Source organism: Leptopilina boulardi, unplaced genomic scaffold (assembly GCF_019393585.1).
Source record: "Leptopilina boulardi isolate dan_hultmark-lab unplaced genomic scaffold, ZJU_Lbou_2.1 LbouV2_55, whole genome shotgun sequence".
Classification (NCBI taxonomy): domain Eukaryota; kingdom Metazoa; phylum Arthropoda; class Insecta; order Hymenoptera; family Figitidae; genus Leptopilina; species Leptopilina boulardi.
In genome coordinates, this window is record NW_026138000.1 from 2051817 (window position 1) to 2065638 (window position 13822).

The following is a 13822-nucleotide window of genomic DNA, read 5'->3' on the forward strand; positions in this document are numbered from 1 at the left end:
ATGAAATTCAATTATATTTTAAAAAATGTTGTCTAAAATTATTTGATATATTATTTTTACTTTTGTAAAATTAAATTATTGTCTAAAAATTAACAAAATCTTCTAAAATTCAATTATTTTCAAATTTTTCAAGAAAAAATTTCAATTAAAATTTAATTAAATTTAACTAAAATACAATTATTTTCCAAAATTTTAAATGAAATTTAATTATTTTAAAAATTTTCAATTTAAAATCAACTAATTTTAATTACTTCCAAAATTTTCAATAAAAATTCAATTATTTTCTTAAAATTCAATTATTTTTTAAATTTTCAAATCAAAATCAACCAAAATTCAATTATTTTCTAAATTTTGAATTCAGAATTAAATAAAATTCAATTATTTTCGAAAATTAAATTCAAAATCAATTAAATTTAACTAAAATTCAATTATTTTCCAAAATTTTAAATAAAATTCAATTATTTTAAAATTTTTCAATCCAAAATCAACTAAAATTCAATTATTTCCAAAATTTCAATTGAAATTCAATTATTTTCAAAATTTTTAATCCAAAATCAACTAAAATTCAATTATTTACAAAATTTAAAATCCAAAATCAACTAAATTTCAATTATTTACAAAATTTAAAATCCAAAATCAACTTGAATTTCAATTATTTTCAGAAATTTCAATTCAAATTCAATTATTTTGAAAATTTTTAATCCAAAGTCATCTAAAATTTAATTATTTTCAAAATTTCAATTAAAAATCAATTAAAATTCATTTATTTCGAAAAATTTTAATTCAAAATTATCTAAAATTTCATTATTTTACAAAATTTCAACTAAAATTCAATTATTTATCAAATTTGCAATTCAAAATCATCTAAAATTCAATTTTTTTCAAAAATTTCATTTCGAAATCAACTAAAATTCAAATTATTTTCGAAAGTTTTCAATTTTAAAACTTCTAAAAATTAATTTCTTTTTAAATTTCATTGCAATTACAGTCTTTTTGAGGAAATATTTGAATTAATTTTTAATTCTCTAAAATTCAATTTATTGACAAAAATTTACATTATTTTAAATTTACAAAATTTTCTATTTAAAAATCTTCTGAGAAATTTGATAAATTTCAAAAATTAAACAATAATATTGAAAATTACAAAACTTTTTAATTAAATAATTGAAGTTGAGCACAATTTTTATCCACCGAATTTTTATTTGATAGAATATTCAAAAGCATCGAATTTTTATTTGTCCGAAATTGGACATTAGCCGAACTAGAATAAAAAATTCTTAAAAAAAAAAATAGAATTTCTCACAATTTTTTAAATTAGAAAAATAAAAATTCGTGTAAAAAATAATTTCAGTTTTATTAAAATTGTTAAAAAATTAAAATTCTAATAATTTTTTTATGAAATAATGCGTTCTAAAAAAAAAAATTTCAAAATCATGTAAATGAAAAATAAAAAAAAAATCTTGTAATAAAAAATTTATCTCTCTCTCTCTCTCTCTTTCTCTTTTTTTTAGGTTTGGACAATTCTGTATTGCCTTATGTGCACAGTTTTTCAAATCACAACGTAAATGGCCAACAATTGCTCAATTTGAGGCCCGAGGATCTTGATCATCTTGGAGTAATAAAACTTGGTCATCAAGAAACAATACTCGAGGCTGTTGAATATTTAAGAAATTTTCATTATGAATTGGATCGTGAAAATTTACAATTACTTTCATTACGTCTCTCATGTCTCACTCATTCATTATTTAATGAATTATCAAGACAAACTGATTTACAACCAGTTTCAACGCAAACATTGGCCGATGTTGCGACAATTGTCTCAGCAGTTAAACCACTTGTTTGTTGGTTAGATCGTCCGCCATTTAGCGGACAACTTGAGTACAATGATAAAAAAGGTGAATTGCTCAAACTTTCATTGGAAATGGCAACGTGCGCACAACGTGATCGTTTTGCTGAGAAGCCAATTGAAGAAATACGCACAACATGCGGACAAATGGCAAAATTGGCCGATTATATTGTACAGGATATTGCCGATCCAATGATATTACAACCGGCGAGTTTGGATTTGGCGACATTGAAAAAAAGACCCGGCGATGATTTGGTAAAAAAAAAAAAAATTTTTTTTATACAATTATTATATTCCAAAATTTTTAAATGAAATTTAATTATTTAAAAATTTCTCAAATTTATAAAGAAACTTATTTCAGTTATTTTCAACATTTTTCAATTCAAATTTTCAATTAAAATTCAATTATATCCTAAAAATTCAATTATTTCAAAATTTTCAATTCAACATCAACTAAAATTGAATTATTTTCCAAAATTTCAAATCAAAATCTATTAAAATTCAATTAATTACAAAATTTCAATTAAAATTTAATAATTTTTAATTCAAAATCAACTAAAATTCAATTGAAATTTAATTATTTTCAATTTAAAATAAAATGAAATTCAATTTTTTTCAAAATTTTCAATTCAAAATTAATAAATATTTTATTATTTACAAATAAATCATTTCAAAATCAACTTAAAATTGAATTATTTTTAAAATTTCAATTAAAATTCAATTGTTTTCTAAAAATTCAAGTATTTTCAAAATTTTCAATTCAAAATCAACTAAAATGCAATTATTTTGAAAAATTTTAATTCAAAATTATCTAAAATTTAATTATTTTCCAAAATTTCAATACAAAATCAATTAAAACTCAATTCTTTTCCAAAACTTAAATTCCACATCAATTAAAATTCAATTATATTCAAGATTTTCAATTCAAAATCAACTAAAATTCAGTTATTTTCCAAAATTTAATTTCAAAATCAATTAAAATTCACTTATTTTTAAAAATTTCAATTCAACATCAACTAAAATTGAATTATTTTCCAAAATTTCAAATCAAAATCTATTAAAATTCAATTAATTACAAAATTTCAATTAAAATTTAATAATTTTTAATTCAAAATCAACTAAAATTCAATTGAAATTTAATTATTTTCAATTTAAAATAAAATGAAATTCAATTTTTTTCAAAATTTTCAATTCAAAATTAATAAATATTTTATTATTTACAAATAAATCATTTCAAAATCAACTTAAAATTGAATTATTTTTAAAATTTCAATTAAAATTCAATTGTTTTCTAAAAATTCAAGTATTTTCAAAATTTTCAATTCAAAATCAACTAAAATGCAATTATTTTGAAAAATTTTAATTCAAAATTATCTAAAATTTAATTATTTTCCAAAATTTCAATTCAAAATCAATTAAAACTCAATTCTTTTCCAAAACTTAAATTCCACATCAATTAAAATTCAATTATATTCAAGATTTTCAATTCAAAATCAACTAAAATTCAGTTATTTTCCAAAATTTAAATTCAAAATCAACTAAAAATTAACTAAAATTCAATTATTTCACAAAATTTTAAATGTAATTAATTTATTTTAAAAATTTTCGATTTAAAATCAATTATTTTCAATTATTTTCAAAACTTCCAATTTAAAATTTCAATTAAAATTCAATTATTTCCCAAAATTTCAACTAAAATTCAATTATTTTCCAAAACATTAAATGAAATTCAATTATTTAGAAAATTTTCAATTTAATATCAACAAATTTCAATTATTTTTAAAAATTCTCAATCCAAAATTTCAATTAGAATTCAATTGTTTTCTAAAAATTCAAGTATTTTCAAAATTTTCAAATCAATATCAACCAAAATTCAATTATTTTCTAACTTTTGAATTCAAAATCAACTAAAATTCAATTATTTTCCAAATTTAAATTCAAAATCAATTAAATTTAACTAAAATACAATTATTTTCCAAACTTTTAAATGAAATTCAATTATTTTCTAAAAATTCAATATTTTCAAAATTTTCAATTTAATTCAAAATCAACAAAAATTAAATTATTTACAAAAATGTCAATCTAAATTCAATTATTTTTAATTAAAAATCAACTAATTTCAATTATTTTCCAAAATTTCAATTAAAAACCAATAAAAATTCAATTATTTTCCAAAATTTCAATTGAAAATCAACTAAAATTCAATTATTTTCAAAAATTTTTAATTTAAAGTCAACTAAAATTCCATTATTTTCCAAATTTTCGATTTAAAATCAATTATTTTCCTAAATTTCAATTGAAAATCAACTAAAATTCATTTATTTTCCAAAATTGTAATTGAAATTCAATTACTTTCAAAATTTTTCTATTTTTAATTAACTAAAATTCAATTATTTTCCAAATTTTCCATTCAAAATCAACTAAAATTCAATTATTTTTCAAAACTTCGATGGAAATTCAATTATTTTCCAAAATTTAAATTCAAAATCAACTAAAATTTAACTAAAATACAATTATTTTTTAAAATTTTAATTGAAATTAAAATATTTTCAAAGTTTTCAATTTAAAATCAACTAATTTCAATTATTTTCAAAATTTTCTATCCAAAATTAACAAAAATTCATTTATTTTCCAAAATTTCAATTTAAAATCAACTGATATTTAATTATTTTCCAAAATTTTCAATTAAAATTCAATATATTGAAAAATTTCAATTTAAAATCATCTAATTTTCAATTATTTTCAAAATTTACATCTAAAAATCAACTAAAATTCAACTATTTTCAAAATTTTCAATTTAAAATCAACTAATTTCAATTATTTTTAAAATTTTCAATTTAAAATTTCAATTAAAATTAAATTATTTCCCAAAATTTCAACTAAAATTCAATTATTTTCCAAATCTTTAAATGAAATTCAATTATTTAAAAAAATTTCAATTTATATCAACTAATTTCAATTATTTTTAAAATTTTCAATACAAATTATCAATTGAAATTCAATTATTTTCTAAAAATTGAATTATTTTGAAAATTTTCAATTCAATATCAACTAAAATTCAATTATTTTAAAAATTTTCAATTCTTAATTAATAAAAATTTAATTTTTTTCAAAAATTTCAATTCAAAATCAACTAAAATTCAATTATTTTCAATCGGCAAATTTGGATTTAGCGACATTGAAAAAAAGACCCGGCGTTGATTTGTTAAAAAAAAAAATTTTTTTTATTGATTTTATTTCCAGGTCTTGGATTTTAATACTTTTTTTTTTTTTTTCAAAAATACAACTAATTTTCTACTATAACTCTTGAAATTGAATTATTTTTACATTATTTATAATATCCTTTGAAAATTCAATTATCTAAAAGTATTTTTTAATTTTGTATTTTATTAAAAAAAATTTTTTGTAAAAGTCGAAACAAAAATTCACATTTCATTAAAATAAATTTTGAATAAAAAAAAAGTCGAAAAATTCTTACAATTGATTTTCAAATTTTGACGATGATTTGCCTGTTTGATTTGAAATGTATTTTTTTTTTCTTTATTTAAAATTAGTTTTAATAAAATTTATATCCATTAAAGAATCGATATTACTGACCTTTTGGTAAAAAAAAAAAAAAAAAAAAAAAATGAGAAAATCAATTTTTCTCGAGATATTTTTAAAAACAACCTTTGACATTTCGAAAAAAAAAATTAAACCCAAAGTAATAATTGATGTCATTAGCAAACTATACGCGCGCGTGAAAAGTTTATTCCATTGTTAATTAATTTTTTGAGTCAATTATATAATTATAAAATATTAATAATTGTTCTGACTTTTTAATTTTTATTTTATTGAAATATTACTACAACTAATTTTGCAATTTATTTATTAATAATTTATTTATGTTGTGATTAATTTAATTTTAAGAAAGAATGGATGATTTACTTTTTTTTAAAAATAATTTCTTTTTAGTTTAAGTATATATATTCAATTTTTTTTATTATTATTTATTATTTATTTATTTTATTTTTTGTATTTTAATTATTTTTTATTTTTTATTTATAATATAAAAATTATGTATATCAATTTTTTTTTTTCTATGGACTTATTTAATTTTTTTCATTAATTTAAAAGAAAAAAAAAAAAAATTCTAAATCTTAAAAATTAAAATACATGGAACGTGATTGCAATTTCCGTTTTCGATAACATTCTCTCGGGAGAGAGTGAGAGAAAAAAAAAACGAAAGAGAGATAACTACTCTCGACAATAATTGTCATTTCTATATTCAGTTCACTTGAAAAATTTTTCTCTAAATAAAATTCTCATTCTCTTTTAAAGGGTTTTTGTATTCTTCCGTCTTTTCATGGAGCACATCAAATTGCTGAGATTAAATTCGGATCAGCCGCACATCAATGTGGCAAAATGGAAGAGGGCGACGAAATCGTTCAGGTATTTAAAAAAAAAAAAAATACATTTTTTTGTTCTAATTACTGTTTAAAAAACAATAATTTTAATTTGTAATCAAAATTTTTTCTCTCAGGAAAATATTTTTTGCTTGGAAATTAATTTTTATTAATTATTACTATTATAATTATTATAATAATTATAATAATTATAATAATTATAATTATTATAATAATTATAATAATTATAATAATTATTATTAATATAATAATAATAATAATTATTATTATTATTACTATTACAGGCCTCGGATTATATGAATTTTTGGCTTTTTTTGACTTTTTTTTTCAAAAATACGATATTTTTCAACTTATTGTAATAAAATGCTATTTTTTCGTCTTTTCTTTACATTTAAAAAAAAATTTTAAACAAAATACATTTTTTTTTTAGTATACAATGCAGATCTTCTTCCGATCTTCTTTATTTCAATTATTTAACAAATTTTTAACTAAAATTCTTTAATTTTTCGAAAATTTTTCCAAACTATTTTTGAGTGTAGCTCAGCATCCGCTGGACTAATCAAAAAGTGCGCCATACATTTTTTGTTCAGAACTTTCTTCTAATCACTATGGCGGTATTCCCGAAAGATTATCTAGCGAATTTAATTTTTCGAAAATTTTTCCAAAATATTTTTGATCGTAGCTCAGCATCCGCTGGACCAATCAAAAAGTGCGCAATACATTTTTTGTTCGAAACTCCCGGGTTAAGACTTTGGCGGTATTCTCGATTAATTATCTCGCAAATTTAATTTTTCAAAATTTTTTAAAAAATTTATCTGAGTGTAGCTCAGCCTCCGCTGGACCAATCAAAAAGTCCGCCATACATTTTTTGTTCGAAACTTTTTCCCTAATTTATTGGTGGTATTACCCAACGATTATCTCGCGAATTTAATTTTTCGAAAATTTTTCCAAAATATTTTTGAGCGTACCTCAGCATCCGCTGGACCAATCAAAAAGTGCGCAATACATTTTTTGTTCGAGACTCCCGGATTAAGACTTTGGCGTTATTCCCGATTAATTAACTCGCAAATTTAATTTTTCAAAATTTTTTAAAAAATTTATCTGAGTGTAGCTCAGCCTCCGCTGGACCAATCAAAAAGTAAGCCATACATTTTTTGTTTGAGACTCCCGGGTTAAGACTTTGGCGGTATTCTCGATTAATTATCTCGCAAATTTAATTTCTCAAAATTTTTTAAAAAATTTATCTGAGTGTAGCTCAGCATCCGCTGGACCAATCAAAAAGTGCGCCATACATTTTTTGTTCGAGACTCCCGGGTTAAGACTTTGGCGGTATTCCCGATTAATTATCTCGCAAATTTAATTTTTCAAAATTTTTTAAAAAATTTATCTGAGTGTAGCTCATCCTCCACTGGACCAATCAAAAAGTCCGCCATTCATTTTTTGTTCGAAACTTTTTCCCTATTTTATTGCTGGTATTCGGGAGCGATTATCTCGCGAATTTAATTTTTCGAAAATTTTTCCAAAATATTTTTGAGCGTAGCTCAGCATCCGCAGGACCAATCAAAAAGTGCGCCATACATTTTTTGTTCAGAACTTTCTTCTAATCACTATGGCGGTATTCCCGAAAGATTATCTAGCGAATTTAATTTTTTGAAAATTTTTCCAAATTATTTTTGAGTGTAGCTCAGCATCCGCTGGACCAATCAAAAAGTGCGCCATACATTTTTTGTTCAGAACTTTCTTCTAATCACTATGGCGGTATTCCCGATTAACTATCTCGCAAATTTAATTTTTCAAAATTTTTTAAAAAATTTTTCTGAGTGTAGCTCAGCATCCGCTGGACCAATCAAAAAGTGCGCAATACATTTTTTGTTCGAGACTCCCGGGTTAAGACTTTGGCGTTATTCCCGATTAATTATCTCGCAAATTTAATTTTTCAAAATTTTTTAAAAAATTTATCTGAGTGTAGCTCAGCCTCCGCTGGACCAATTAAAAAGTCCGCCATACATTTTTTGTTCGAAACTTTTTCCCTAATTTATTGGTGGTATTACCCAACGATTATCTCGCGAATTTAATTTTTCGAAAATTTTTCCAAAATATTTTTGAGCGTACCTCAGCATCCGCTGGACCAATCAAAAAGTGCGCAATACATTTTTTGTTCGAGACTCCCGGATTAAGACTTTGGCGTTATTCCCGATTAATTATCTCGCAAATTTAATTTTTCAAAATTTTTTAAAAAATTTATCTGAGTGTAGCTCAGCCTCCGCTGGACCAATCAAAAAGTAAGCCATACATTTTTTGTTTGAGACTCCCGGGTTAAGACTTTGGCGGTATTCTCGATTAATTATCTCGCAAATTTAATTTCTCAAAATTTTTTAAAAAATTTATCTGAGTGTAGCTCAGCATCCGCTGGACCAATCAAAAAGTGCGCCATACATTTTTTGTTCGAGAATCCCGGGTTAAGACTTTGGCGGTATTCCCGATTAATTATCTCGCAAATTTAATTTTTCAAAATTTTTTAAAAAATTTTTCTGAGTGTAGCTCAGCATCCGCTGGACCAATCAAAAAGTGCGCAATACATTTTTTGTTCGAGACTCCCGGGTTAAGACTTTGGCGTTATTCCCGATTAATTATCTCGCAAATTTAATTTTTCAAAATTTTTTAAAAAATTTATCTGAGTGTAGCTCAGCCTCCGCTGGACCAATTAAAAAGTCCGCCATACATTTTTTGTTCGAGACTCCCGGATTAAGACTTTGGCGTTATTCCCGATTAATTATCTCGCAAATTTAATTTTTCAAAATTTTTTAAAAAATTTATCTGAGTGTAGCTCAGCCTCCGCTGGACCAATCAAAAAGTAAGCCATACATTTTTTGTTTGAGACTCCCGGGTTAAGACTTTGGCGGTATTCTCGATTAATTATCTCGCAAATTTAATTTTTCAAAATTTTTTAAAAAATTTATCTGAGTGTAGCTCATCCTCCACTGGACCAATCAAAAAGTCCGCCATTCATTTTTTGTTCGAAACTTTTTCCCTATTTTATTGCTGGTATTCGGGAGCGATTATCTCGCGAATTTAATTTTTCGAAAATTTTTCCAAAATATTTTTGAGCGTAGCTCAGCATCCGCTGGACCAATCAAAAAGTGCGCCATACATTTTTTGTTCGAAACTTTTTCCCTAAATTATTGGTGGTATTCCCGAACGATTATCCCGCGAATTTAATTTTTCGAAAATTTTTCCAAAATATTTTTGATCGTAGCTCAGCATCCGCTGGACCAATCAAAAAGTGCGCAATACATTTTTTGTTCGAAACTCCCGGGTTAAGACTTTGGCGGTATTCTCGATTAATTATCTCGCAAATTTAATTTTTCAAAATTTTTTAAAAAATTTATCTGAGTGTAGCTCAGCATCCGCTGGACCAATCAAAAAGTGCGCCATACATTTTTTGTTCGAGACTCCCGGGTTAAGACTTTGGCGGTATTCCCGATTAATTATCTCGCAAATTTAATTTTTCGAAAATTTTTCCAAACTATTTTTGAGTGTAGCTCAGCATCCGCTGGACTAATCAAAAAGTGCGCCATACATTTTTTGTTCAGAACTTTCTTCTTATTACTATGGCGGTATTCCCGAAAGATTATCTCGCGAATTTAATTTTTCGAAAATTTTTCCAAAATATTTTTGAGCGTAGCTCAGCATCCGCTGGACCAATCAAAAAGTGCGCAATATATTTTTTGTTCGAAACTCCCGGGTTAAGACTTTGGCGTTATTCCCGATTAATTATCTCGCAAATGTAATTTTTTAAAAATTTTTTAAAAAATTTATCTGAGTGTAGCTCAGCCTCCGCTGGACCAATAAAAAAGTGGGCCATACATTTTTTGTTCAGAACTTTCTTCTAATCACTATGGCGGTATTCCCGAAAGATTATCTAGCGAATTTAATTTTTCGAAAATTTTTCCAAAATATTTTTGAGCGTAGCTCAGCATCCGCTGGACCAATCAAATAGTGCGCAATACATTTTTTGTTCGAAACTCCCGGGTTAAGGCTTTGGCGTTATTCCCGATTAATTATCTCTCAAATTTAATTTTTCAAAATTTTTTAAAAAATTTATCTGATTGTAGCTCAGCCTCCGCTGGACCAATCAAAAAGTGCGCAATACATTTTTTGTTCGAAACTCCCGGGTTAAGACTTTGGCGTTATTCCCGATTAATTATCTCGCAAATGTAATTTTTTAAAAATTTTTTAAAAAATTTATCTGAGTGTAGCTCAGCCTCCGCTGGACCAATCAAAAAGTGGGCCATACATTTTTTGTTCAGAACTTTCTTCTAATCACTATGGCGGTATTCCCGAAAGATTATCTAGCGAATTTAATTTTTCGAAAATTTTTCCAAAATATTTTTGAGCGTAGCTCAGCATCCGCTGGACCAATCAAATAGTGCGCAATACATTTTTTGTTCGAAACTCCCGGGTTAAGGCTTTGGCGTTATTCCCGATTAATTATCTCTCAAATTTAATTTTTCAAAATTTTTTAAAAAATTTATCTGAGTGTAGCTCAGCCTCCGCTGGACCAATCAAAAAGTAAGCCATACATTTTTTGTTTGAGACTCCCGGGTTAAGACTTTTGCGGTATTCTCGATTAATTATCTCGCAAATTTAATTTTTCAAAATTTTTTAAAAAATTTATCTGAGTGTAGCTCAGCATCCGCTGGACCAATCGAAAAGTGCGCTATACATTTTTTGTTCGAGACTCCCGGGTTAAGACTTTCGCGGTATTCCCGATTAATTATCTCGCAAATTTAATTTTTCGAAAATTTTTCCAAAATATTTTTGAGCGTAGCTCAGCATCCGCTGGACCAATCAAATAGTGCGCAATACATTTTTTGTTCGAAACTCCCGGGTTAAGGCTTTGGCGTTATTCCCGATTAATTATCTCTCAAATTTAATTTTTCAAAATTTTTTAAAAAATTTATCTGAGTGTAGCTCAGCCTCCTCTGGACCAATCAAAAAGTCCGCCATACATTTTTTGTTCGAAACTTTTTCCCTAATTTATTGGTGGTATTACCCAACGATTATCTCGCGAATTTAATTTTTCGAAAATTTTTCCAAAATATTTTTGAGCGTACCTCAGCATCCGCTGGACCAATCAAAAAGTGCGCAATACATTTTTTGTTCGAGACTCCCGGATTAAGACTTTGGCGTTATTCCCGATTAATTATCTCGCAAATTTAATTTTTCAAAATTTTTTAAAAAATTTATCTGAGTGTAGCTCAGCATCCGCTGGACCAATCAAAAAGTGCGCCATACATTTTTTGTTCGAGACTTTTTCCCTATTTTATTGCTGGTATTCGGGAGCGATTATCTCGCGAATTTAATTTTTCGAAAATTTTTCCAAAATATTTTTGAGCGTAGCTCAGCATCCGCAGGACCAATCAAAAAGTGCGCCATACATTTTTTGTTCAGAACTTTCTTCTAATCACTATGGCGGTATTCCCGAAAGATTATCTAGCGAATTTAATTTTTTGAAAATTTTTCCAAATTATTTTTGAGTGTAGCTCAGCATCCGCTGGACCAATCAAATAGTCCGCCATACATTTTTTGTTCGAAACTTTTTCCCTAATTTATTGGTGGTATTACCCAACGATTATCTCGCGAATTTAATTTTTCGAAAATTTTTCCAAAATATTTTTGAGCGTACCTCAGCATCCGCTGGACCAATCAAAAAGTGCGCAATACATTTTTTGTTCGAGACTCCCGGATTAAGACTTTGGCGTTATTCCCGATTAATTATCTCGCAAATTTAATTTTTCAAAATTTTTTAAAAAATTTATCTGAGTGTAGCTCAGCATCCGCTGGACCAATCAAAAAGTGCGCCATACATTTTTTGTTCGAAACTCCCGGGTTAAGGCTTTGGCGTTATTCCCGATTAATTATCTCTCAAATTTAATTTTTCAAAATTTTTTAAAAAATTTATCTGAGTGTAGCTCAGCCTCCGCTGGACCAATCAAAAAGTGCGCCATACATTTTTTGTTCGAGACTCCCGGGTTAAGACTTTGGCGGTATTCCCGATTAATTATCTCGCAAATTTAATTTTTCGAAAATTTTTCCAAAATATTTTTGAGCGTAGCTCAGCATCCGCTGGACCAATCAAATAGTGCGCAATACATTTTTTGTTCGAAACTCCCGGGTTAAGGCTTTGGCGTTATTCCCGATTAATTATCTCTCAAATTTAATTTTTCAAAATTTTTTAAAAAATTTATCTGAGTGTAGCTCAGCCTCCTCTGGACCAATCAAAAAGTCCGCCATACATTTTTTGTTCGAAACTTTTTCCCTAATTTATTGGTGGTATTACCCAACGATTATCTCGCGAATTTAATTTTTCGAAAATTTTTCCAAAATATTTTTGAGCGTACCTCAGCATCCGCTGGACCAATCAAAAAGTGCGCAATACATTTTTTGTTCGAGACTCCCGGATTAAGACTTTGGCGTTATTCCCGATTAATTATCTCGCAAGTTTAATTTTTCAAAATTTTTTAAAAAATTTATCTGAGTGTAGCTCAGCATCCGCTGGACCAATCAAAAAGTGCGCCATACATTTTTTGTTCGAGACTCCCGGGTTAAGACTTTGGCGGTATTCCCGATTAATTATCTCGCAAATTTAATTTTTCAAAATTTTTTAAAAAATTTATCTGAGTGTAGCTCATCCTCCACTGGACCAATCAAAAAGTCCGCCATTCATTTTTTGTTCGAAACTTTTTCCCTATTTTATTGCTGGTATTCGGGAGCGATTATCTCGCGAATTTAATTTTTCGAAAATTTTTCCAAAATATTTTTGAGCGTAGCTCAGCATCCGCAGGACCAATCAAAAAGTGCGCCATACATTTTTTGTTCAGAACTTTCTTCTAATCACTATGGCGGTATTCCCGAAAGATTATCTAGCGAATTTAATTTTTTGAAAATTTTTCCAAATTATTTTTGAGTGTAGCTCAGCATCCGCTGGACCAATCAAAAAGTGCGCAATACATTTTTTGTTCGAGACTCCCGGGTTAAGACTTTGGCGTTATTCCCGATTAATTATCTCGCAAATTTAATTTTTCAAAATTTTTTAAAAAATTTATCTGAGTGTAGCTCAGCCTCCGCTGGACCAATCAAAAAGTGCGCTATACATTTTTTGTTCGAAACTTTTTGACTATTTTTGCTTCCTCGTGGAGGAAACTTTGTAGTCCTTTCGTTTATAAAACTTTTCAAAGTGGCGAAAACAAATTTTTTTCTTTATAGAAACGTGTTATATGAGATTCTGATCAATTGTCCGGTTGTATGTATGTGTGTGTGTGTGTGGATCCCTTTTTTGTTTAGAAGATAACTTTAACAGGTTTTAATGGATTTAGATAAAATTTGGTAGGCTCATTTATCATATTAATATCTCAAATCTGAACAAAGGATTTTTAAAAATACCTCAAAAAAAATTTTTATCGTCTTTTTTCCAAAAATTTTTTTTTAATAGAAAAAATTTTTAAATGGAAAAATTTAAGGTTATATATAATAAAATCGTATTTCTTACGTCAAGACGAATCGATCG

The 13822-nt window shown here is 26.2% G+C and overlaps 1 protein-coding gene and 1 long non-coding RNA gene across 2 annotated transcripts in view; one reads left to right on the forward strand and one right to left on the reverse strand.

The window, feature by feature from the left end:
- LOC127290160 (probable serine/threonine-protein kinase DDB_G0282963) overlaps nucleotides 1–13822 on the forward strand; it is a 35579-nt gene that overhangs the window by 3296 nt on the left and 18461 nt on the right. Inside the window, exons 3-4 of the mRNA XM_051318576.1 lie at nucleotides 1512–2101; nucleotides 6167–6277. Coding sequence (XP_051174533.1) covers nucleotides 1512–2101; nucleotides 6167–6277 — 701 coding nt within the window. The remainder of the gene's footprint in view (nucleotides 1–1511; nucleotides 2102–6166; nucleotides 6278–13822) is intronic.
- On the reverse strand, nucleotides 6724–13709 carry LOC127290189 (uncharacterized). Its single transcript, XR_007844269.1, has 3 exons — nucleotides 11370–13709; nucleotides 8365–8936; nucleotides 6724–8221 (listed from the first exon to the last, which is right to left on the reverse strand). It is a non-coding gene; the product is annotated as an uncharacterized LOC127290189 (long non-coding RNA).